Source organism: Moschus berezovskii, chromosome 4 (assembly GCF_049115385.1).
Source record: "Moschus berezovskii isolate FMDL1 chromosome 4, NW_MosBer_1.0, whole genome shotgun sequence".
NCBI lineage: Eukaryota > Metazoa > Chordata > Mammalia > Artiodactyla > Moschidae > Moschus > Moschus berezovskii.
This window is the reverse complement of record NC_142463.1, coordinates 10242183-10266770: the sequence shown is the minus strand read 5'-3', so window position 1 is coordinate 10266770 and position 24588 is coordinate 10242183. Positions and strand designations below refer to the sequence as shown.

The 24588-nt window shown below is 39.0% G+C and overlaps 1 protein-coding gene across 5 annotated transcripts in view; it reads right to left on the bottom strand.

Moving 5' to 3' along the window:
- Positions 1 to 24588, bottom strand: part of ZMYM4 (zinc finger MYM-type containing 4) — a 166472-nt gene that overhangs the window by 106135 nt on the left and 35749 nt on the right. For all 5 annotated transcript variants that reach the window (XM_055401953.2, XM_088835131.1, XM_055401954.2 and 2 more), the window contains one exon: positions 6264 to 6309. In XM_055401953.2, the coding sequence (XP_055257928.2) occupies positions 6264 to 6309 (46 nt within the window). Of the gene's footprint in view, positions 1 to 6263; positions 6310 to 24588 lie in introns of those variants that run through there.

Genomic DNA, 24588 nt, shown 5'->3' with positions numbered 1-24588 from the left:
TAAGCAAACACATCATACAACTCAGAATCAAAAAAACAATTCACTCCAAAAAATGGGCATAAGACCTAAATAGACATTTCTCTAAAGACATACAGATGGCCAACAGGCACATGAAAAGATGCTCTGCATAGCTAATTACCAGAAAAATGCAAATCAAACCTACAATGAGGTTATCACTTCACACTGGTCAGAATGGCCATCGTCAACAAGCTCACAAATAATAAATGCTGGAGAGAGCGTGGAGGAAAAGGAAGCCTCCTACACTGTTAGTGGAAATGTAAACTGAGACAGTCACTACAGAACACAGTCTGAAGTTTCCTTAAAAAACTAAAAGGTTACTATATGATCCAGCAATTCCATTCCTGGACACATATCCAGGAAAGATGAAACACTAATTTGAAAAGACACAACGCACACCAATGTTCACAGCAGCACCATTTACAATAGCTAAGACACAGAAGCAAATTAAATGTCCATCAACAGATGAATGGATAAATGTGATACACAACACACTTCTAGATTCTCCCTACTGAGCTTTCAAATCTTCCTAGCCAAGAACCAAGATACTGCGGAACAAAAACAAGACATCTTACATGTATCGTTTCTGAATATCTGAGCCACAGATCAACAAGCATAATAAAATTATCGTTTTAAACCAGTTTATGGTGATCCATTAAGCAGCACATTATCAGTAATAAGAATGCAAATTCAAACTATGTTTTATCTTAAATAATTTAGACAGTAGGCTCTAGAAAACTATTAACTGATTTAAGAAGTGACACTAGTGATAACAAAGTCAAATTTCTAAAATATGCATGTTAGGTACTGACAATTCTTTCACAAAATAACTATGAGAAAAGGGGTATTTTCTAAATTAATATTACTTAACATGAAGTTTAAAGATGTATATATTCAAATTAATAAGTAGTTGAATTAACATGATTAACAGACATCTGATTTTCATCTATATGTCTACGACAATATGCACTGTAGATATTAAAAACTTAAGGGTTGTGATCTTTTCATTGGAAAATGGATGAGAACCCTGTATTGAAATCACCTTATATTTAAACATTTATCTTATACTTTCATCTCTACCAATCTTTTATGCCAGTTATCAACATAAACTAAAATTCATATACAACTCATGTCTTCCTTTCAGTCTCATTTTTCCTGTCACCACTCAGTTTTAAAGATAACAATCTTGAAATAAAAGTGTAACTTGTTTTCAAATACATATTCCTTTTAGCAACATAGAAATAAAGCAAAAATTAGCTTAAAACCTTAATACAATGCTTAATTCAAAAAGAATCTATGTTTTTATTTAATAAACTAGAAAATTATTAAGAATGGTGAGGTGTTTTAAGTTAAAGTCATCTCAGTTTTATACCCATATTTATATCTTTAAAGACAACTCTAAGTTTTAATTTCAACATTTTCATAAAGAAGATATTCCTTCAAATGCTGGAATGACAAAAACAATACTCAGCAATAGGCCATATAAACAGGAATTTTTAAGTAGCTCTGAGGTTTGAAAAGAAAACTGCTCAACTTATTAGTCCTTTTAAAAACTGAACTGCACTGATAAGACGGACGTTTTATAACTCAAACACAGACTGACACTGACGCTCCTGTGTGCTCAGTCGCTTCAGTTGTGCCTGATTCTCTGCAGCTCTATGGACTTTAGCCAGGATCCTTTGTTCATAGGGATTCTCCATGCAAGAACACTGGAGTGGGCTGCCATGCCCTCCTCCAGCGGAATCTTCCCAACCCAGAGACTGAACCCATGTCTCCTGTGTCTCCTGAACTGCAAGCAGGTTCTTTACTGCTGATGAAGTGAAGTCGCTCAGTCGTGTCCACTCTTTGCGACCCCATGGACTACAGCATACCAGGCTTCTCAGTCCGTGGGATTTTCCAGGCAAGAGTACTGGAGTGGGTTGCCATTTCCTTCTCCAGGGGATCTTCCCGACCCAGGGATCAAACCCAGGTCTACCACATTGTAGGCAGACGCTTTACCCTCTGAGACACCAGGGAAGCCAAAAACCTGTCATGGTTAACACTCATTAAAATATCTCTAAATATGCCTTTATTTCTACCAAACAACAATTACTATTCAAAACCTGTGATTCCAGTGAACTAGGGGGCAGTTCAGAAACAGGTAACAAGAGATTTAAGAGGAGCTTAGAGGAACTTGGCTTCCCTGGTGGCTCAGAGGTTAAAGCGTCTGCCTCCAATGCTGGAGACCCGGGTTCGATCCTTGGGTCGGGAAGATCCCCTGGAGAAGGAAATGGTAACCCACTCCAGTATTCTTGCCTGGAGAATCCCATGGATGGAGAAGCCTGGCAGGCTACAGTCTACGAGGTTGCAAAGAGTCGGACACGACTGAGCGACTGAACTGAACTGAAGCCTTAGTTTCCTCCTTAGTAACACACAAACAGTTGTAATACCTTCATCCAGAAGGTTGTTATGGCAGAGATTACATACCTGGTAACAATTCCCTTTCTCTTCTTTAAGAGATCCTTAATTTTACTGTTGGCACCAACAGGCACAGCTAAAGGACAATCCTAGTTTTCTTCAAAATCAGGATGGCTAATGAAATGGAAACCAATGTATATATATAGAGTTTTTAGGAAAGTTCCTTAAGAGGCTGATTCCATTGAGAAGTATGCCTTTTTGCCTTCCTCCCTAACCAACACAAGCTGAAGATACAGCAGGCATCTCAGAACATCAGAGAATGGAAGCCGCATGCTAAGGAAGTGATAAAGAAAACCAGAACACCCTGTATTCCTGATAACCAGAGCATTTTTTCATCTAGGCTTCTTTCATATGGAAAATGAGTTTCTATTGTGTTTCTGTTATATCAACACATAGTTGAATCTAATCTACCAGTTTTGTAATGATCAAGATTTTTTAAAAGTAATACATGTAAAGTTTTTCACAAATAAGCTGGTATACTGCAAGTGATCAAAATAATATGAATAGTTTTTTAATCCAAAGACTGCACGTGAAAATTCAGCAATGCTCTTATTTTTCAGCAATGCTCTTCATTTTTCCCTTGAAGTTGTCAAGTCTGTTACATTCAATGAACTTATTCTATCAGTAAGAAAATTAACCACTGGTAAATGACCAAGTGGTTATCTTTGTTGTTATCATTTAGTCACCAAGTCGTGTCTGACTCTTTTGTAACCGCATGGGCTGTAGCCCATCAGGTTCCTTTATCCATAGGATTTCCCAGGCAAGAATACCGGAGTGGGTGACCATTTCCTTCTCCAGGAGATCCTCCCAATCCAGGGACTAAAACTGCACTGGCAGGTGGATTCTTCCCTGGTGGTTACCTCAGAGCCATTTAATTAATCAAAGTCCTTGATTTAAAGAAGCAGTTATCTAAAAGCATTTTTTAAAAATCTCTCAACAACAAGGTCCTACTGTATAAGACAGGGAACTATATTCAATATCCTATAAATGGAAATGAATATTTAAAAAAATGTATAATGCAATCACTTTGCTATATAGCAGAAATTAACATTGTAAATAAACTATATATCAACAAAAATTACTTTTGAACTTCTTTCAAACTGCACATAAATAATGTGAAGCAATGGTTAAAGGAACATGAGTTATACATCAGTCATTTCCACTATCAACATGTTACCTTAAAAAATCGACAGCACAATTCTCCAGACAAATGACAAACTAGAAGGTGGACAACCCTACTTTCTCTTCTGATTTGCATAAAATATTGAAGATTTTTTTTTCTTTTAAATCTCTTTCATTGAAAACACTATATATTTGGAATGCCAATTTAACTTTTTTCATGTTTAAACCAAATTTCCCAAAGTCCTCACTGATGGGATTACATTAGCAGACACTGTAGTTTGCCGAAAGGCTGCACCCTAGAAGGCTGAACTTGATTCATTAAACAAATATTTGAAGTTCCATATCCTAGTGGTCTTGGGCAATGAACACACAGTTAGGTCTGGTATTACACAAGACATTTTCAGGCACTTGCCTGAGAAACTGAATCTCCTTTTTTTCTGGACATCAAGACAAAATGGTAGGCTGTGACCATCTCTGGAACCAGAAACTTCCAGAATACCATCTATGTAGCAGTCTGCCCTTCTCTCAATATGTAGAGGTCTGTGTTCCTGAGCTCCCTTATGGAGGCAGGCCAACTTCCTCTTCCAAGCTAATTACTTCTCTGCCTTCAACAGCCCCTTAATTATAAACTACCAGAAAGAGGGAGATAAAAGGTAATCTTTACCACACCATCATTTGGTTTTAAATCCCCAGGTTGCGGAATCAGCGGGGAAAGAAGACCTTGTTGAACTTGACTCTAGTCTGGCACGGTGAAGAGACATGAGAGGTGTAGAATAAGTGGGAGGCCCCCGGCGCCCCCCTTCCCGTTTCCTGCGAGGGAGCAGGGAGGGGTCCGCCGGCAAAAATAAAATAAAATAAAATAAAATCCCCAGGTTGCAAACCCCTAGCCTAAAAATGTTTGCAGGGCTGGAGCAAGAAAGAGCACCTGCACCAGAAACATAAATTCCAAATGTTGTGTGTAAAGACCCACATATAGCAGCATGCTTATCACTGCCTTAAGATTTCTGCTTTAAGACTGTTGTTACTGCAACATCTTTCACAAAAAAAGTATCCAATCAAAAGCATCATTAGAAAGCTATTTGATTAATTACTACTAGTATTAATTACTATTTCCGGTATACAGACTTGAGCAAAGGCATATCCAGAAGCAGGAAATCAAAAATTACTGGCTGAAAGTGAGAAGTAATGGCTGAGGAATACCTTCTAACAGCATGTTTTACTTTTTGACCCTGGTTCCCCCGACCACAGACAACTGGTTCAAAGATAAACCAGCTGGACCAATTATAACCTTTTTACTAGGAACTTAAAATCTAAAATGGATAAACAAAAAGACTAAAAGTCACTGGAGCATAAGTGCTTTTTGGCAGTACTAGAGACAGGAGGCCCATGATCACGTTTCACTAAGTTCCCTGGAGGAAATGTGTTCTTTATCTCCTCCCTGATTTCTGTGAAATACCCCAGTATACTTCTAAATCTTTTTCCTTGAGACAAGGGAGCAAAAGTCTATTTTTGAAACTTGCATGCAACAAAAAGGACATTTAATAATTAAATCCACTGAAGATCAGGAGCACCAGTTACTTTTCAATATGTAGTCTAAAGAACTGTTATCACTCAAAAAATATTTACAAACTAATTCCCAAGAGAAATAAGGTACTAACAGATCCCTTTAGTGAAGGTAAACAGAAAATAAAAGAAAAGCACATTTCCCTTGCCTTAGCAATTTTAGATGATGAAATTTATCCATCATAAACAAGTGCACAAACATCCTTTGATGATTCATCAATTCTATTCTTAGATTCACTAAACTTACTGTGGTAATCATTTAATAATGTACGTAAGTCAAACATGTCAATTACATCTCAATAAAACTGGAAGAAAAAATTCTATTCTTGGAATTTATTCTATAAAAACACTTCAATAAGTAGACAAAAATGTGTATAGAAATGCATACTTAACACTGTTTGTAACAGTAAAAAGTTGAAAATAATATACACACATGTAAAAGAGGAATCTGGTTAACTTATCGTACAATGAGACAAGAAAATACTGAGCACAGACCAAAGAGGATAAAATGGGTCCATACACACTAACAGATGTCCAGGCAATTGTGTGAAAAGTGCAAGAACAGTACATTCTTCCCACCCATCACATAAAGATGTATATTTACATTCATAGAAAAAAGTCTGGAAAGATATATATTACACTTTCAAAACAGATTCTCTTTAGAGAATGGTAAAGATAAAGGTTTTTATTTTCTGCTTTATTCATTTTTGTATTATAAAATTGAATGTATTACTTTTATAATCTAAGAAACAAAGTTTCTTTTAAGAAAATCATGTAACAATGGAAAAAATATGAAGAGAGAATTAAGAGACCCTGAAAACAAAGTTTGAGTGATAAGTTCAATATGATCCACACATACACAAACCATGGCTATATTTCAATAATAATAACTACGAGAATATTTAAAGAAAAGAGTAAGATTCTTACAAGTCAGATTAACTTTATTAAAATACTAAAAGGGTGTGATAAGATCTAAACCAAATCAAACTGAACCATCACATTAATTAGCCCTAACTAATCACTGTTATAGATAAATGCCTCCTCTAGATTTATATTTACTAAGACACCATTGTTTTGGGATTTTTCTTTAGAATGGTACTTACAGTTCTCTACAATTTCATCAAATACTGCACCAGTTTTCTGTTCAAACTGAAAAAGCAAAAAAAGAAAAGTAACATTATTATCCTTCTTCATTCATAATTTTTAGTATCCCTTCTTCCTCCCTTAAGAGCTGTAATCTTCACCCAAAGTATGCAAATTCACAACAATATAAACAAAAACACTACCAAATAGAGTAAAACAAGAATTTAGTATGGATAAAAGGGTTCTCAGGCCAAAACCTCCAAATAAAAAATTAAGAGATATACGCATACTCTCCCTATTAAAAAAGCTATTTTTTAAGGTCTTTTAAAAACTGAAATATAGTTGATCTACAATGTTTTAGGTATACAACAAAGTGAATCAGAAAAGCTACAAATCACTTTTCTACCGCGTAACACAAAAGATCATATACATTTGTAATAATAATAAAACACAGCCAACACTTACTGAGAACTTAGTAACAACACTTATTATTAGAACTATGTTAAACTTCTAATCAAAATTGAGCAGAACAATCCCATCAATAAGTTTTACTCTCAGGCGAAAGCCAGAAATCTGCTGCTCTTTAAATGAAAGTTAGCCAAATTACAGAATTGATTCCTTTTTAAGTATGTTAGGGCCCAAGACAGAAACAGAGCCAAGTATGAAGTAATTTCAGACCTTTAAAACAGACATAGAGAAAGGGAAATGTAAAGCAGAGGCAACTCCACTCAGAAGCTGATAAAGATACAACTAGAATTTTTCACTTCTAGTCTTTAAAGGCCTCCTCATTTTGGCAAGTGTGAGCATTCCAACCTCCTGCCTCCCTACCTACTATTCACCTATGAGGGAAGAAGAGAAGCAACTCTGCTTCATAATAAACCCACTACAGAATGAGTCTCCCCATTCAAAGGGAAAACTTCAGGGAAAAAGAACTACCTAGCTACTAGCTACCTACATAACTACAAATGAAACACAACAGCTAGGTATAGTAATCAATAATATTTAAGATTCACTGAACAAAAAGACAACCAAGGATCCCAGGTTTCTGAAAGAAATTAACTATGTGAAAAAGAAGGTTCAAGGTGAATTAAAGAATAACCACTCCAGAAGGAAACAATTTACAGAAAAGAAATTTCTCCTTTTTAGTGCTATCTGAGATATGTGAGAGGCTATGGATACAAAAAACTATACCCAGATGGCCGTGAAAATTAGGAGACAAGAAAATAAAAATTTTGCTGGGCAAGCTTTTGACAGAGTTCTCAATAAACTTCCAAAAAACAAAAACAAAAAGTTAGAAGATATTTTATATGAAAACATGAAAGATTAAGCAATTAGGTATAAAAGAAATCTCAAAGGCAAATCCAAGGAAGAGAACAATGAACAGGTGAAATGATAGAAGAAAATTTCCCTGAACTAAATAAATGGATATTTGAGATTGAATGGGTATACCAAATACCAAAGAGAAAGTGGGGGGCGGGAAGGTGGGAAGGTACATCCTGGATTTCAAAAAGAAAACAAAAAGAAAATTTAAAAATTATCATGCAGATGATTCATTAAACACATTTAACATAACTGAATTCAACTATATAAACACTGAGAAAGGAAAGAAACAGTAAAGGCCACTCTACCTACCATCCACTCAATGAGCTATGTGAATAAAAGGGAAATGGGAGACGTGACTCTGCAAGCCAAAGAGTGAAAGCACTGGGCTACACTGAAAGGGGTTTGAGTGTCTGAAGAAAATGAACTTTTCAGACAACACTGCCTTTTTCTTTTTCTGGTGATGAAAATGATCTAAAACTGATGTGGGCACAACTGTGAAAATACAACTATTGAATTATGTGCTTTAAATGGGTGAATTGTATGGCATATGAACTACATCTCTATTAAGCTGTTCTAAAAACACATCCAGTAAACTGTTTCCATGAAGTCTTGCGTGCTAAAAACCAAGAGGCCCAACTGAAACAAGAGGGCTAGGGGAATGGTGTGTCAGCATGCCAGTGTTTTTCAAACAGAAATTTTCAAAACATACATTCAAATCCATTAAATAAATAATACTCTTAATACAGTGAAGCCCCTCAAGCACAATTTCCAGTGTTACGTGGAGAACATTCCCACCAACAGTGTAGAAGGATTCACTTTTCTCCATCCCCTCTCTGGCATTTATTGTTTGTAGACTTTTTCATGAGGCCATTCTGACTGGTGTGAGGTCTGACTGGTGTGAGGTCACTTCACTATAATTTTGATTTATATTTCTCTAATATGCAGTGATGTTATATACAATAGAATATTACTCAGCCATAAAAAGGAACGAATTTGTGTCAGTTCTAGTGAGGTGGATGAACTTAAAAGAGTTTATCATACAGAGAGAAGTCAAAAAGAGAAAAACAAGTATCTTGTATTAACACATATATATGGAATCTACAAAAATGGTCCCCTAGAGAAGGAAATGGCAACCCACTCTAGTATTCTTGCCTAGAAAATCCAATGCACAAAGGAGCCTGGTGGGCTAGTCCATGGGATCACAGAAGAGTAAGATAAAACTTACCTATTAAACAACAACAACAGAAAAATGGTACTAATGAACCTATCTGCAGAGCAATAATAGAGAAGCAGACATAGAGAAAAGACTTGTGGACACAGCAGGGGAAGAAGGCGGGATGAATTGAGAGAACAGCATTGAAACATACATTATCATATGTAACACAGATCTGTATGATATAGGGAGCTCAACTCGGTGCTCTGTGACAACCTAGCGGGGTGGGATGGGGTGGGAAGTAGGAGGGAGGTTCAAAAGGGAAGGAAAGTCCGTATACCTATGGCTGATTCACGCTGATATATGGCAGAAACCAACACAACACTGTAAAGCAATTATCCTCCAAGTAAAACTAAATTTTTTTAAAATCCATAATAGTGATGTTGAGCACCTTTTCATGTGTCTGTTGACTATCCACATGTATTCTTCGGAGAAATGTCTAATTTAGATCTTCTGCTCATTTTTTGATTGGGTTGTTTGCCCTTTTGATCTTTTAATTCAAATCTGTTGGTGACTACTCACTTAACACTGCACAAGCCAGGTAACGCTAACACCACTCTCAATTATGGACTACATCAGAACTGCAGAACACCTGCTTGGCCTAAAATCTAACACTGGGGTGACAACAAATGTACAAGTAAGACTTAGCTTTGTTATAATATGGAAGTTTTTCTAAATTTGTTTGGGTGCTTCTTGTCTAACCTGTATATTTACAAATAAAAATTAGATATAAACTGTAATTTAGCTTTGAATAATGTATTACTCAATCCTCAAGTTTCATAAAAGATTTAACTGGACTTAAAAGCCAAGCTGATTTTAAGAATCTGTAATAACTATTCTGTATAGGTAAGGATTTTCTCAATACCACAAAACCTAAAATTAAAAAAATAAACAAATGAATATGGATATTAACTTAAGACAACAAATACCAGTTCATTTTTAGTTATCAAAATAGTCTTATGGGTTCTACCCCTTTCAAAACATGTAACTGTTCCATATGTAAACTTATAAAATAAATGCTACAACTTTAATAAGAGATTTTTACTTTCAAATTTCTTTACCCATAAAATAAAAATATAGTGATACCGACGACCGAGAATGAGATGGCTGGATGGTATCACCGACTCTGTGGACATGAGTTTGAGTGAACTCAGGGAGTTGGTGATGGATAGGGAGGCCTGGCGTGCTGTGATTCATGGGGTCGTGGAGAGTCGGACACAACTGAGCGACTGAACTGAACTGAACTGAACACTTTCCAGAATTGCTAGCATGATTAAATGAAAAGCATTTAGCATATGATTAGCAAGTCATAACTATACAGTGAAAGTGCTAGTCACCTGAGCCGTGTCCAACTCTTTGTGATCCCATAGACTGTAGTCTACTGGGCTCCTCTGAAATAGAATTCTACAGGCAAGAATACTGGAATGGGTAGCCATTCCCTTCTCTAGGGTATCATCCTGACCCAGGGATTGAACCCGTCTCCTGTATCACAGGCAGATTCTTCACTGTCTGAGCCACCAAGGAGCAATATGATGACATTAATAAAAGATATCCTCTCTTATCTTAAAAATTAGGATACACTACAACATTTGTTTGTAAAAATGTATCCACTGCTTAAAATAAAAGGAAAGCACTGGGAAAATGACTTACCCCTCTTTATTTCAAAAATTAAGCACTGGGAATAAAGTATATTTTTACTTACCAAATAGAACACTAAAGTTCCCTAACCCTGCTGCTGCTAAGTCGCTTCAGTCGTGTCCGACTCTGTGCGACCCCAGAGACAGCAGCCCACCAGGCTCCCCCACCCCTGGGATTCTTCAGGCAAGAACACTGGAGTGGGTTTCCTAATCCTGCTGCTGCTGCTAAGTCGCTTCAGTCGTGTCCGACTCTATGTGACCCCAAAGACACAGCCCACCAGTCTCCGACGTTCCTGGGATTCTGCAGGCAAGAATACTGCTGCTGCTAAGTCACTTCAGTCATGTCCGACTCTGTGCGACCCCATAGATGGCAGCCCACCAGGCTCCCCCATCCCTGGGATTCTCCAGGCAAGAACACTGGAGTGGGTTGCCATTTCCTTCTCCAATGCATGAAAGTGAAAGTGAAGTCGCTTAGTCGTGTCCGACTCGTAGCGACCCCATGGACTGCAGCCCACCAGGCTGCTCCATCCATGGGGTTTTCCAGGCAAGAGTGGGGTGTCATTGCCTTCTCCAGGCAAGAATACTAGAGGAGGCTAAAAATCCCAATATACTGTGAATTGATAAATACCACCCACGACCACCTGCGGGAAAAAATTAAAACATTTAAAAAATCACAGAGGGAATTCCCTAGTAGTCCAGTGGTTAGGACACTGCATTTCCACTGCAAAGGAACCAGATTGCATCCCTGGTTGGGGAACTAAATCTGCACACAGTGTGGTATGGGGGGGGGAAAAAAAATCACAGAAATTTATTGACTCCTGGACCAATAATTTTTATTTTAAAATGTTAATCTTCTATTTTATTCACCATGTGTGTGTTAGTTGCTCAGTCATGTCCAACTCTTTGCAACCCCGTGGACTGTAGCCGACCAGACTCCTCTGTCCATGGGATTCTCCAGGCAAGAATACCATATAGTGGGTTGCCACTGCCTTCTTCAGCGGATCTTCCAAACCCAGGGATCGAACCCAGATCTCCTGAATTGCAGGCAGACTCCTGCACTGCATGCGGATTCTTTACCAACTGAGCTATGAGGGAAGTCCACCATATAACTTTGCAAATTCTCTGGACATAACTGCGAAAATGCCTAACACCATAAACACTTTTCTCAAACTGGTTTTAATATCTGCAACAATTTAAGAGTTTATATGATAAACTTATTCAGTGAAAACTAAACCAAAAGCTCTATTTTCAGAAAGTTGAAACTGGATTTTTCAATGATTAAGTAGAGACTGAAAACTGTCAAATGTCCTTCACTGTCTTCTTCTCTAAAATTTACTCTTTTCACCACTGATTCCTTTTTTTCATTTTAGTAGGACCCCCAACACCCCAGAATTCAAAGAACTCTCAAAATATTTTCTGCCATTCAATTGGGCTTCCTTGGTGGCTCAGTCATAAAGAATCTGCCTGCAATGCAGGAGATGTAGGTTTGATTCCTGAGGCAGGAATATCACCTGGAGAAGGAAATGGTAACCCACTCCAGTATTCTTGCCTGGGAAATTCCATGAACAGAGGAGTCTTGGCGGGTTACAGTCCATGGGGTCGCAAGAGTTGGACATAACTTACCTACTACTAAAACCACACCCCCTCCAACTGATCGTAAGAACTATCGTTTCTAACACATCTTCAGATTTAGATAAATCTTAACTCTCCATGATTAGCTAACCTATAGAGGAGGTCAAGAAAGAAACAGAAATTATTCCATAATTTAATTTCTGAAGGATAACTAAGAATTAAATGAAAAGATAAAAGAAAAGATTCAAGAAAAGAACAGCAAATGTAAAGGTTCTTAGCAGGAAAAAAACATAGAGAATTCAAACAACAGAAAGGCTAGGTGGGTAAGAATTCTGGGACTAAAGCGAGTCAGCACTGTAAGACAAAGCTGATGACAAATCATGGGCCAAACAACGGACATTCTTTATGGAAAGGGTAACCACATATTCCAGTTAGCCCAAAGCATCTCAGCCTATGTCAACCATCCCCATGTAATCATTAACGTGATCCTTTCACTCTCAAAACTGTCTCAGTTTGTCACCCTAAGTATTAGTCATGTTTAGATGTTGGACTTTATCCTAAGCAAAAACACTGAAGGAGATAGTAGAAAGGAGATTTAAGTTCTGAAAACAATTACTCTGGTTATGGAATAAGGTTATTTATTTTCCTCACTAAAGTTCTCATCATACCATTCTCATACTACTGTCTTCCAACTGCAAATGACTTCTACCTGATGAAATTCCAATGCTTACTTTTTGTGTGTGTGTGTGGGGGGGGGGGGGTGCCACTCAGCTTTCAGGATCTTACTTCCCCAACCAGGGACTGAATCCAAGTCACCAGCAGTGGAAGCCCAGAGTCTTAACCACTAGACTGCCAAGGAATTCTCTCCAATATTTATTTAAAACAAAGCTCTTTGATAAGGCCTTTTCTGATAAACCATTTAGAAGTCCTGACTCCTCTGTAGCACTACATTTATTTCACTGACAGTTACTTGTGGCACAGTTAACATATATGTGTCAGTATCACTGGATAAATCTTTTTCACCTTGGGATACCTACAGGCTCTAGCATAGTGTGTTGTATCTCCTCTCTGTATTTTTTTTTATTAACTGAATACCGTAACTCTGCATCTCTCAATATCTGTTATATAAAACCTGCAAGAGGCCCTAAGGAAAAAAAAGAGTTCTGTGATCGGATATTCTTTCCAAATATAGTATTACAGAACTCTTCCACTACTTGGCATAAAGTTTTATTCATCATCCTCCATTTGGTAGGAAAAAGATGTTATCTCATTTAAGTTTGTATTTTGCTGTTTTATTTACATTCAGTTGTTTTCATTTTCATTTTTGAAGAATCTTTCCATATAGTTATTAACTATCTGTGATTATCATTTCTATCAACTGTCTGATTTCAGAATTTTTTAAATGACCTGAGTCAATGGTTCATAAACCAGAATGATGAGTGGTCAACACTTAGCAAGAAAAACTGATATAGAGATATGAAGAAAATCAATAAAATGTTATACAGACAAAACAGAAATATCAATAAAGAGAAAATACATAAAGAAACCAAAAAAGAAATTCTAGAGACAAAAAGTTCAATATCTTAAATGAATTGACTAAATGGATTCAAAGGCAGATTTAGGCAAGCAAAAGAAAGAATCATCAAGCTTGAGGACAGAACAATGGAAATTATCAAGTCTGAGGAAAAAAAAGAAAACTGACAGAAGAAAAATAAACACAGTAAGGTACCTACAGAACACAAACCAGTGTACCAACATATGGATTGTGGGAGTCCCAGAAGGAGAAAAGAGCGAAATGGGGTGGACAGAATATTTGAGAAAATAATAATTGAAAACTTCCCCAAATTTGATGAAAAACATGAACATAAATGTCCAAGAAGCTCTACAAACACCATGTAAAAATAAAGAGATCCACATAAAGACACTTTGAACAGCCAAAGATAAAGAGAAAATCTTGAAAGCAGCAAGACACAACTGACTTCTCTCACACAAAGTGTCCTCAGTAAGTATATAAGCAGGGATGGATGGCATCACTGACTCAATGGACATGAGTTTGAGTAAACTCTGGGAGTTGGTGATGGACAGGGAGGTCTGGCGTGCTGCAGTCCATGGGGTCACAAAGAGTTGGACACGACTGAGTGAGAGAACTGAAATGAACTTGTTAGAAAGACTGTAAGCCAGCAGGCTGATATATTCAAAATGTTAAAAGAAAAAGCAGATAACCAAGAATCTTATATTCGGTAAAACTCTCCTTCAAGGAGAAATGAAGACATTACCAAATAAATAAAGCCTGAGAAAGTTCATACTACTGAAGGAAGTTCAGCACAATGAAATGAAGGGCAATAGAAAGTAATTCACATACTGGGCATATACTTTGAGGAAACCGTAACTGAAAAAAACTCATGCACCTCAATGTCCATCGCAGCATTATTTACAGTAGCTAGGACATGGAAGCAACTTAGATGTCCATCATCAGATGAATGGATAAAGAAGTTGTGGTACATGTACACAATGGAATATTACTCAGCCATAAAAAGGAACACATTTGACTCAGTTCTAACAAGATGGATGAACCTATAAAGAGTGAAGTAAGTCAGAAAGAGAAAGAAACTGTTATATATTAATGAACACATATGGAGTCTAGAAAGATAGTGCTGATGAACCTACTTGCAGGGCAGCAATGGAGATGCAGACATAGAGAACAGACTTGTGGAAACAGCAGGAAAGGAGAGGGTGGGGCAACTTAAGAGACTTGCACTGACACAGATACATAACCATATGCAAAATTAGTCCGCGGAAATTTACTGTATGAAGCGGGGAGCTCAAATCTGACGCTTTGTGTGATAACTTAGAGGGTTGGGAGGGAGGTTCAAGAGGGAGGGGACATACATAACCTATGGCTGATTCATGTTGATATATGGCAGAAACCAACACAATATTCCTCCAATTATCCTCCAATTAAAAATAAATAAAATTTAAAAATAATATTGTAATTCACAGCCATATGAAAAAATAAAGATCTTAATAAAGGTAAATATATGGGCAATTATAAAATTTTGAATTACTGTAACTTTGGTTTATAACTCATCACTTTTTCTACATAATTTAAGACATTAATGAAACTTTTTCAATTCTTTATGTTTTTAGGCACATGATGTATAAAGATAAGATCTGTGTGGGTCCACTTATACCTGCATTTTTTCAACAGTACATACTACAGTACTACACAGATATGCAAAAACCACAGATACAGAGGGCCAACTATAAATTCCATGTGGGTGTTCCACTGCATGGAGGGCTGGTGCCCCTAACCCCCATGTTGTTCAAGGGTCAACTATATTTACAAATCTCCTATTTGATAAAGGATATTGAGCATATATAGAAAATTCCTAAAACCTACAAGAAAACCACCCCAATTCAAAAAGGGGACTTCCCTAGCAGTCCAGGGGTTTCATGCTTCGACTGCAAGGGGTGTGGTTTCAATTCCTGGTTGGGGAACTAAGATCCCACATGCCATGTGATGTCACCAAAAACTAAATTTGATTAAAGAAAAACAGGGGCAAAGGACTTGAATGACATTTCTCCCAAGAAAATATATAGATGGCCAATAAGCATGAGAAAAGATACTCAGTGCCCCAAAATGCAAATCAAAACTACAATGAGATATGACCTCAAGCTCATTAGGAAGGAAATCACAAACCACTCCAGTATTCTTGCCTGGAAAATCCCAAGGATGGAGGAGCCTGGCAGGCTACAGTCCATGGGGTGGCAAAGAGTAGGACACGACTGAGCGACTTCACTTTTTTTCACTTTCTTTCTTATCAATAAAACAGAAGACAGGTGTTGTCAAGGATGTGATAAATTGAAATTTTGGAATTTAAAACGGTACAACTGCTCTGAAAAACACTATACTGGTGCCTCAAAAAATAAAAATAGAATTACCAAGTGATCCAGCAATCCCACTTCTGAGTATATACTCAAAAGAACTGAAAGCAAGGTCTTGAAGAGATACTTGTATACCCACGTACATAACAACATTACAAAGGCTAAAGCATGAGAGCAACCCAAGTAACCACAGACAGATGAATAGGCAAAATACTGTGTTTACATATAATGGAGTATTACCCATTAAAAGAAAGGAAATTTTGACACATGGTAACAATATGTATGAAACCTTAACACATTATACTAAGTAAACTAAATAGGGACAGAAAGTAGAATGATAGTTGCCAAGGGTTGGGGTTAGGAGAGAAGAAAATCAGTTTAATGGATATAGTTTCAGTTTTACAAGATGAAAAGAGCTATGAAGATGGATGATGGTTGTACAACATTTTAAATGTATTTAACAATGCTGACCTGTACACTTAAAAATATGTAAGATAGTACATTTTATGTATATTTTGCCACTATTTTTTAAGGCAAAACAGAGCTTTTCAGATATACAAAAGCTGAAGAATTCATCTCCACTAGACCAGCACAACAAGAATATTAAAGGTGGCATGTTCAACACAAAGAAGGCTTTCCTGGTAATTCACCTGGTAAAGAATCCGCTGGCAATGCAGGAAACCCTGGTTCGATTCCTGGGTCCAAAAGATCTGCTGGAAAAGGGATAGGCTACCCACTACAGTATTCCTGGGTTTCCCTGGTGGCTCAGCTGCTAGAGAATCCACTTGCAATGCGGGAGACCTAGGTTCAATCTCTGGATTGGCAAGATCCCCTGGAGAAGGCAAAGGCTACCCACTCCAGTATTCTGGCCTGGAGAATTCCTTGGACAAAGAATTGGACACAACTGAGTGACTTTCACTTTTCAGAAAGAAGAAAAATTACACCACATGGAAATCAAGGTAAACCCAAAGGAATGAGGGCTTCTGTGGTGGCTCAGATGGTAAAGCGTCTGCCTACAATGCGAGAGACCCGGGTTCGATCCCTGGGTTGGGAAGATCCCCTGGAGAAGGAAATGGCAACCAACTCCAGTATTCTTGCCTGGAAAATCCCATGGGTGGAGGCGCCTGGCAGACTACAGTCCATGGAGTCACAAAGAGTCGGACAGGACTGAGTGACTTCACTTTCACTTTCAAAGGAATGAAGAGCACAAGAAATCTAAGTATCTGAGTTACCAACTATATACATACTGTCTTTCAACTTCAAATCTGATTTTCCCTGCCTTATTTTTGGCATCTATAAACACTTCTCCTTTGTCATCTGGCAGTGTTAACTTTTGACAACAGATGACACCAAAAGAATACTCTGGAAAGAAGGGGTCCTCTTCTCATTACACTGTGCTCTAATCTGCTTGCTCCAGTGGAGGCCAGTGGTCTATGAGACAGTCAATGGCCCTCTCCCCAGGTGCCAACTCCTCACCAGTCTCAGTGACACACACACAACTCCACTTGTAGTTTCCTACTCAGACACACACACACCCCGCCCCCGCAGGTAGTTTCCTATCAAATGTGGTCAGCTCCCTAGAGGGCAGCACACCAAGCAAGTTTCAGCAGTACTCCAATGAGCAGGAGGTTTCCCAGAGAACTATGCCAATACTCCAGGTGGCTTCTCATCAGGATCAGCAAGGGGTTTTCTAGTGACTTTTGTCAGCACCCGAGGAAGGTTTCCTCTCTGCCAGCAAAAATCTGCAGCACCTAAAACTTCTTCAGCATCTAGTGGCACACACCCTCTCCAAAATCTGAATCTCAGCCCTGAAGGTGGGAGACAGGTATCTTCCAAATTTTTCCATCACTGCTACTTTGCCTCAGCCCTACAGCTAGTGGCTGCTCCTTTTACCTTCTAGTCTAAACTTTAATATTCTCTTTTGCCCTTAAGAATTAATTCTCTGCTACTGGTTAATAACTCTTTACACTAAACTTTTCCTATTCAACTTACTTTTTGGTTTCTGATCTCTGACTAATACAGGGTAGGTAATGGCAGTGTTCACAGTAGAAAGACCCACAAAAATGAGATTTGGAGATTGGCTTGATTGTGTCTCTGGGTTTAAGCATAGGGCTCAAAGAGGAAATAGGAAGCTAGTAATCCCTGGCACATAGTGCCATTAGAGTGTTGCACTTAACTGTTAAGGCAGTAATGATGAGTTATATCCAACTCATATAACAGATTTATGAGATGGATTCTCCAAGTGCTCTTCAGCAGTTACAGAATAACAAGTTCAGGTCCATTAACTCTCAAATCAAATCACAGTCTGAGAAACAGAGCACTTTCATGATGGCATTAAAAATAAAAAAGTCTTAATCTTATAACCATAGGTTGAAGGGCTTCCCTGATGGCTCAGCTGGTAAAGAATCTGCCTGAAATATGAGAGACATGGGTTCGATATCTGGGTTGGGAAGATCCCCTGGAGAAGGGAAAGGCTACCCACCCCAGAACTCTGGCCTGGAGAATTCAATGGACTGTATGGTCCATGGGGTCCCAAAAAGTCAGACACAACTGAGTGACTTTCACTTTCACTTTCCTAGCTTGGTATTGCTAAAAATAAAATGCAAAATGTAACTGTGCAAACAGCTGAACTATAATTATTACATAAATTCACAGTCAAACCAATTCTAATGTGAAAGTAAGGGCAATGACTAGGAAAAGAATGGATCCTGAAACCTGGAATGGGAATGTGTGACTGAACCAGAATGAAAAAGACAATTTCAAACCTCCAGTAGAAATAACTTACCATCCTGTATGTAAGAACAGCCTTTCTTTTCTTGAATATCTGTGACATCCTTATGTGACACAAATGACTTGCAAGATGTGAATTCTCTTTAAGATCAACCACAACCAATCCTACTGTCACTTAGACCCACGAGTCGGTTGCAGTAAGACAGATCATACTATGACCCAACAGGGAAGAAATTACAAGTCCAAAATGCCAAGACTTTGCTAACATATAAAGGCAAAAACCTGGGAGTGTGTGTGAAAATAGATGCTAAGGGTATTAGACCAAGGAGGTTAAATAATTCATTAAAATGAGTGAGATGACTACAGATTCAGAATGTAATGTGCCAGCTATGCAGCTGGAGGTGGCTCTACTGGCTTAGTTGTTGGTTTAAACTTATAGTCAACAATAAAAAAATAAAAATAAACTTATAGTCAACAATAGCTGATAATCATTAGGGAAATGCAAATCAAAACTACACTAACAATGAAGATGTAATAAAGTTTAAAGAGACTGAGGTATCAAAGTTCCACTGGCATTATGTAGGACAGGAAATCCAAAGGCTCAGGGAGACAGGAACATCAGAGTGCATTTATCCTCTGCAACATACACACCTATTACCCAACTACATCCTCTGAGAAGGCCCAGAGGACACTACACTAGGGAGAGGAGCACAGCACCTTGAGAAGCTGTGTGGCGGCTCTCTTCTGGAAGTCAGATATGGAAGCCAGCCCACTGAGATGCGCTCCCTGATTTCACGGAGGAGAACAGGGCCCCACGCAGCAAAGGCCAAGTGGCAGCACTTAACCCCAAGATAAAGGCAGCAGTGATGTGCCAGTAATCAGAATGCTTTGGTCTGCAGGAACCTGGCAGTGGCTAACTGATCACAATGATTCTAGGAATGAAATATATGGGCAGTGTAATCTATCTACCAGAAAAATGTCAAAAATCTGGTGGCCAAAAACTGACTTAAGTCATCAGAGTGGAAATTAAGGACATGTATCCAGTTTCCAGACCAAGTTAATTAACAGACTCATTGGCTCTTTTTTTAATTAAGATTTATAGATGGATTGATTGATTTTTGGCTATAGTGGGACTCTGTTGCTACAGCCAAGCTTTCTCTAGTTGTGAACAGCGGGAGCTACTCTTCATTGTGCCTTCTCAATTTGGCAGCTTCTCTTTTTGTGGCTTCCCAGATGGCACAGTGCTAAAGAATCTGCCTGCCAATGTAGAGACACAAGAGATGTAGGTTCAATCCCTGGGTTGGGAATATCCTCTGGATTAGGAAATGGCAACCCCCTCCAGTATTCTTGCCTGGAAAAATTCCATGGACAGAGGAGCCTGGCGGGCTACAGTCCACAGGGTCTCAAAGAGTTGGACGCAACTGAACACACACTCTCTCTGTGGAGTACGGGCTCTAGGGCACGGGGCTTCAGTAGTTGCAGCACATGGGCTCAGAAGTTGTGGCACACAGACTCTAAAGCACAAGCCCAGTAGTTGTGGCACACAGGCTTAATTGCTCCAAGGTAGGTGGGATCTTCCCAGACCAGGGGTTGAACTGGTATCCCTTGCACTGCAAGACAGATTCTTAACCACTGGACCACTAGGGAAGTCCCCCACTGCCTCTCAATTGTGGGGAGATTTGGTTCTCTTGAGGAAGGACTCTGCACCATTATCACAAGTGGTGGTGGTGGTGGTTTAGTGGCTAAGTCATATCCAACTCTTTGCAACCCCATCGACTAAAGGCCCAGCAGGCTCTTCTGTCCATGGGATTTCTCCAGCAAGAATACTCGAGTGGGTTGCCATTTCCTTCTCCACGGGATATTCCCAACCCAGGGATCAAATCCACGTGTCCTGCTTGGCAGGTGGATTCTTTACCACTGAGCCACCTGGGAAGTCCCTAACACAACCATAAATCTTCCTCCAAGCCTCCAACCAGATGGATCCACAGTCACGTAGTAAAGGAGTGGTTTTCAATCAGGGGCAATTTTGCTTCCCAAATCTAGAAAATCTGGCAGTTTCTGGAGACATTTTTGGTTATCACAACTAGGGAGGTTCAACTGACATCTAGTGGGTACAGGTCAAGGATGCTGCAAAAGATCAACCATGTATACAACAGCCACCACAACAAAGAAGTACCTGGCCTTAAAAGACCCTACATGATCGAGATAGTTATCTCCCTGATCTCTTCTCTGACTATTCACCACCTTGCTCTTTCACTTCCAACTACCTGTTTGATGTTCATAAAATATGCACAGTACTCTTCTGCCTCAGTGCTACCACCCTTGTTTGTTTTCCCTCTACCTATAATGTTCTTCCTCTCAGAGATCTATATGGGTTTCTCATTTCCTTCAGATTTTTGCTTAGATGCCCCTGTTTAAAACTGCAATGCCCCTTCCACTATAGCACATTGTGTCCCATTTTAATAAAATTGAGTTTTCCCATCCAGGAACATGATACATTACTATTTTTTCCAAGAGTCATCAAAGCACAGTGGTTACAGGGACTTCCCCGGCAGTCCAGTAGTTAGGACTGCCCACTCCCATTTTTTTTTTTTTCTTTTTTTTGGCCCCATTTTGTGGCTTATAGGATCCTAGTTCCCCAATCAGGGACTGAACGTGGGCCCTCAGCAGTGAGAGCACAAACTCCTAACCACTGGATTGCGAAGGAATTGCCCTAAATACTTTCTTTACAGTATAGCTCTGCTCATATCCCAAGTTGTGATATGGCATGTTCTCATTGCTATATTCTTTTTGTTCAGTTCAGTTCAGTTGCTCAGTTGTGTCCAACTCTCCGCGACCCCATGAATCACAGCACGCCAGGCCTCCCTGTCCATCACCAACTCCCGGAGCTCACTCAAACTCATGTCCACAGTCAGTGATGCCATCCAGCCATCTCATTCTCGGTCGTCCCCTTCTCCTCTCGCCCTCAACCTTTCCCAGCATCAGAGTCTTTTCCAGTGAGTCAATTCGTCGCATGAGGTGGCCAAAGTATTGCAGCTTCAGCTTCAGCATCAGTCCTTCCAATGAACACCCAGGATTGATCTCCCTTAGAATGGACTGGTTGGATCTCCTTGCAGTTCAAGGGACTCTCAAGAGTCTTCTCCAACACCACAGTTCAAAAGCATCAATTCTTCGGCAATCAGCTTTCTGCACAGTCCAACTATCACATCCATACATGACCACAGGAAAAACCATAGCCTTGACTAGACGGACCTTTGTTGGCAAAGTAATGTCTCTACTTTTTAATATACTATCAAGGTTGGTCATAACTTTCCTTCCAAGGAGTAAGCGTCTTTTAATTTCATGGCTGCAATCAGCATCTGCAGTGATTTTGGAGCCCAAAAAAATAAAGTCTGACACTGTTTCCACTGTTTTTCCATCTATTTCCCATGAAGTGATGGGACCAGATGCCATGATCTTTGTTTTCTGAATGTTGAGCTTCAAGCCAACCTTTTCACTCTCCTCTTTCACTTTCCTCAAGAGGCTTTTGAGTTCCTCTGCACTTTCTGCCATAAGGGTAGTGTCATCTGCATATCTGAGATTATTGATATTTCTCCCGGCAATCTTGATTCCAGCTTGTGCTTCTTCCAGCCCAGCGTTCCTCATGATGTACTCTGCACAGAAGTTAAATAAGCAAGGTGACAATATACAGCCTTGACGTACTCCTTTTCCTATTTGGAACCAGTCTGTTGTTCCATGTACAGTTCTGACTGTTGCTTCCTGACCTGCATACAGGTTTCTCAAGAGGCAGGTCAGGTGGTCTGGGATTCCCATCTCTTTCAGAATGTTTCACAGTTTATCGTTATCCACACAGTCAAAGGCTTTGGCATAGTCAATGAAGCAGAAATAGATGCTTTTCTGGAACTCCCTTGCTTTCTCCATGATCCAGCGGATGTTGGCAATTTGATCTCTGGTGCCTCTGCCTTTTCTAAAACCTGCTTGAACATCTGGGAGTTCATGGTTCACATATTGCTGAAGCCTGGCTTGGAGAATTTTGAGCATGACTTTACTAGCGTGTGAGATGAGTGCAATTGTGCGGTAGTTTGAGTATTCTTTGGCATTGCCTTTCTTTGGGATTGGAATGAAGACTGACCTCTTCCAGTCCTGTGTCCACTGCTGAGCTTTCCAAATCTGCTGGCATATTGAGTGCAGCACTTTCACAGCATCATCTTTCAAGACTTGAAATAACTCAAGTGGAATTCCATCACCTCCACTAGCTTTACTATATTCTATAAACAACTGAAGTTAGTTATAACTTATTTAACCCAAGAGTTGCTTAAAATTTTAAAAGTTTTAAAATTTCCAAACGGTTGTTTTAATTGACACTCTACTCATCTCAGTTTAAATGCACTATGGTCAAAGAATTTAATCTCTAAATTTCAAGGTTTTAAAATTTGCAATCTTCTTCAAAGTATAAATTATGATTAATATCTGTAAACATTCCATGAGAGTGTAAAAAGAAGGCAATGTCTCCCCATTCTGTACCAGGTTCAATTAAACTATAGTGCCTCTAAACCATTTAAATTTTTGTTTTGTATACTTCATTACAAGGCATTTTGATACATAAGAATTCAGGGCAATTACATTCTCAAAGTGAATTATATCTGTTATAAGTAAAGTCAGAAATCTGTGGCAGATAATCATTTTTTATATAGTTTTAATATTAAAATTCTGATTTTGCTGCATATGCTTTATATACACTGTTCTATTTTTAAATTTTTTAGTTTCATTTTATTTTAGATTTCTTATGAGCAACATGAAATAGAGCTCATATTGAACAAGAGAATCTTTATCACCTAACCTTTTAAAATGGTCTCCAAAGGAGTCCAACCATGCATGTGCAAAATGCCCACGACACAGATTCCCACACTGGGTAGAAACTCCAGAGAACTCTCTTAAATTTAGAAACTGATATAACTTTATAAAGTCCTGGGAATTCCCTGGGAGCCCAACGGTTAGGACTCCACACTTTCACTGCCAAGGGCATGGGTTCAACCTGTGGTCAGGGAACTAACATCTCGCAAGCACAGTCAAAAAAAAAAAAAAACAAACCAAAAGATTATCAAGTGTTATATTCTCAATATACTATTTCCCACTTAGAGGGATCAGGACTCCTGGCAGAAATGGTTGATTTCAGATCCAGAGCACGGAATACACACATGAAGCTGCTTCATTGTTCAGCTACAAAATCATGTCTGACTCCTTGCCATGGACTGTAGCATGCCAAGCTTCACTGTTTTCACCATCTCCCAGACTTAGTTCAAGCTCATGCCCATTGAGTCGGTAATGCTATCTCATCATCTCATCCTCTCATTCTCTGCTGTCCTCCTCTCCTTTGGCCTTCAATCATTCCCACCATCAAGGTGCTTCATCTTGCATCAAAAATCAAGTAAATTATCAAAGACTACTGAAGTCATGACAGAATGACTCAAGAGATAACTGAGGATTTTACTGACCAAAGATGGTACAACTGACATACGTCAGTTCTTCTCAGTTCATTTCAGTCGCCCAATCATGTCCAACTCTTTGCGACACCATGGACTGCAGCACGCCAGACTTCCCTGTCCATCAACTCCCTGAGCTTGCCCAAACTCACATCTGTGGAATCAGTGATACCATCCAACCATCTCAACCTCTGTCATCCCCTTCTCCTCCTGCCTTCAATCTTTCCCAGCATCAGTGTCTTTTCTAATGAGTCAGTTCTTCGCATCAGGTGGCCAAAGTATTAGAGCTTCAGCCTCAGCATCATTCCTTCCAATGAATATTCAGGGCTGATTTCTTTCAGGATTGACTGGTTTGATCTCCTTGCTGTCCAAGGGACTCTCAAGTCTTCTCCAACACCACAGTTCAAAAGCATCAATTCTTTGGCGCTCAACTTTCTTTATAGTCCAACTCTCACATACATACATGACTACTGGAAAAACCCTAGCTTTACAGCTTTGACTA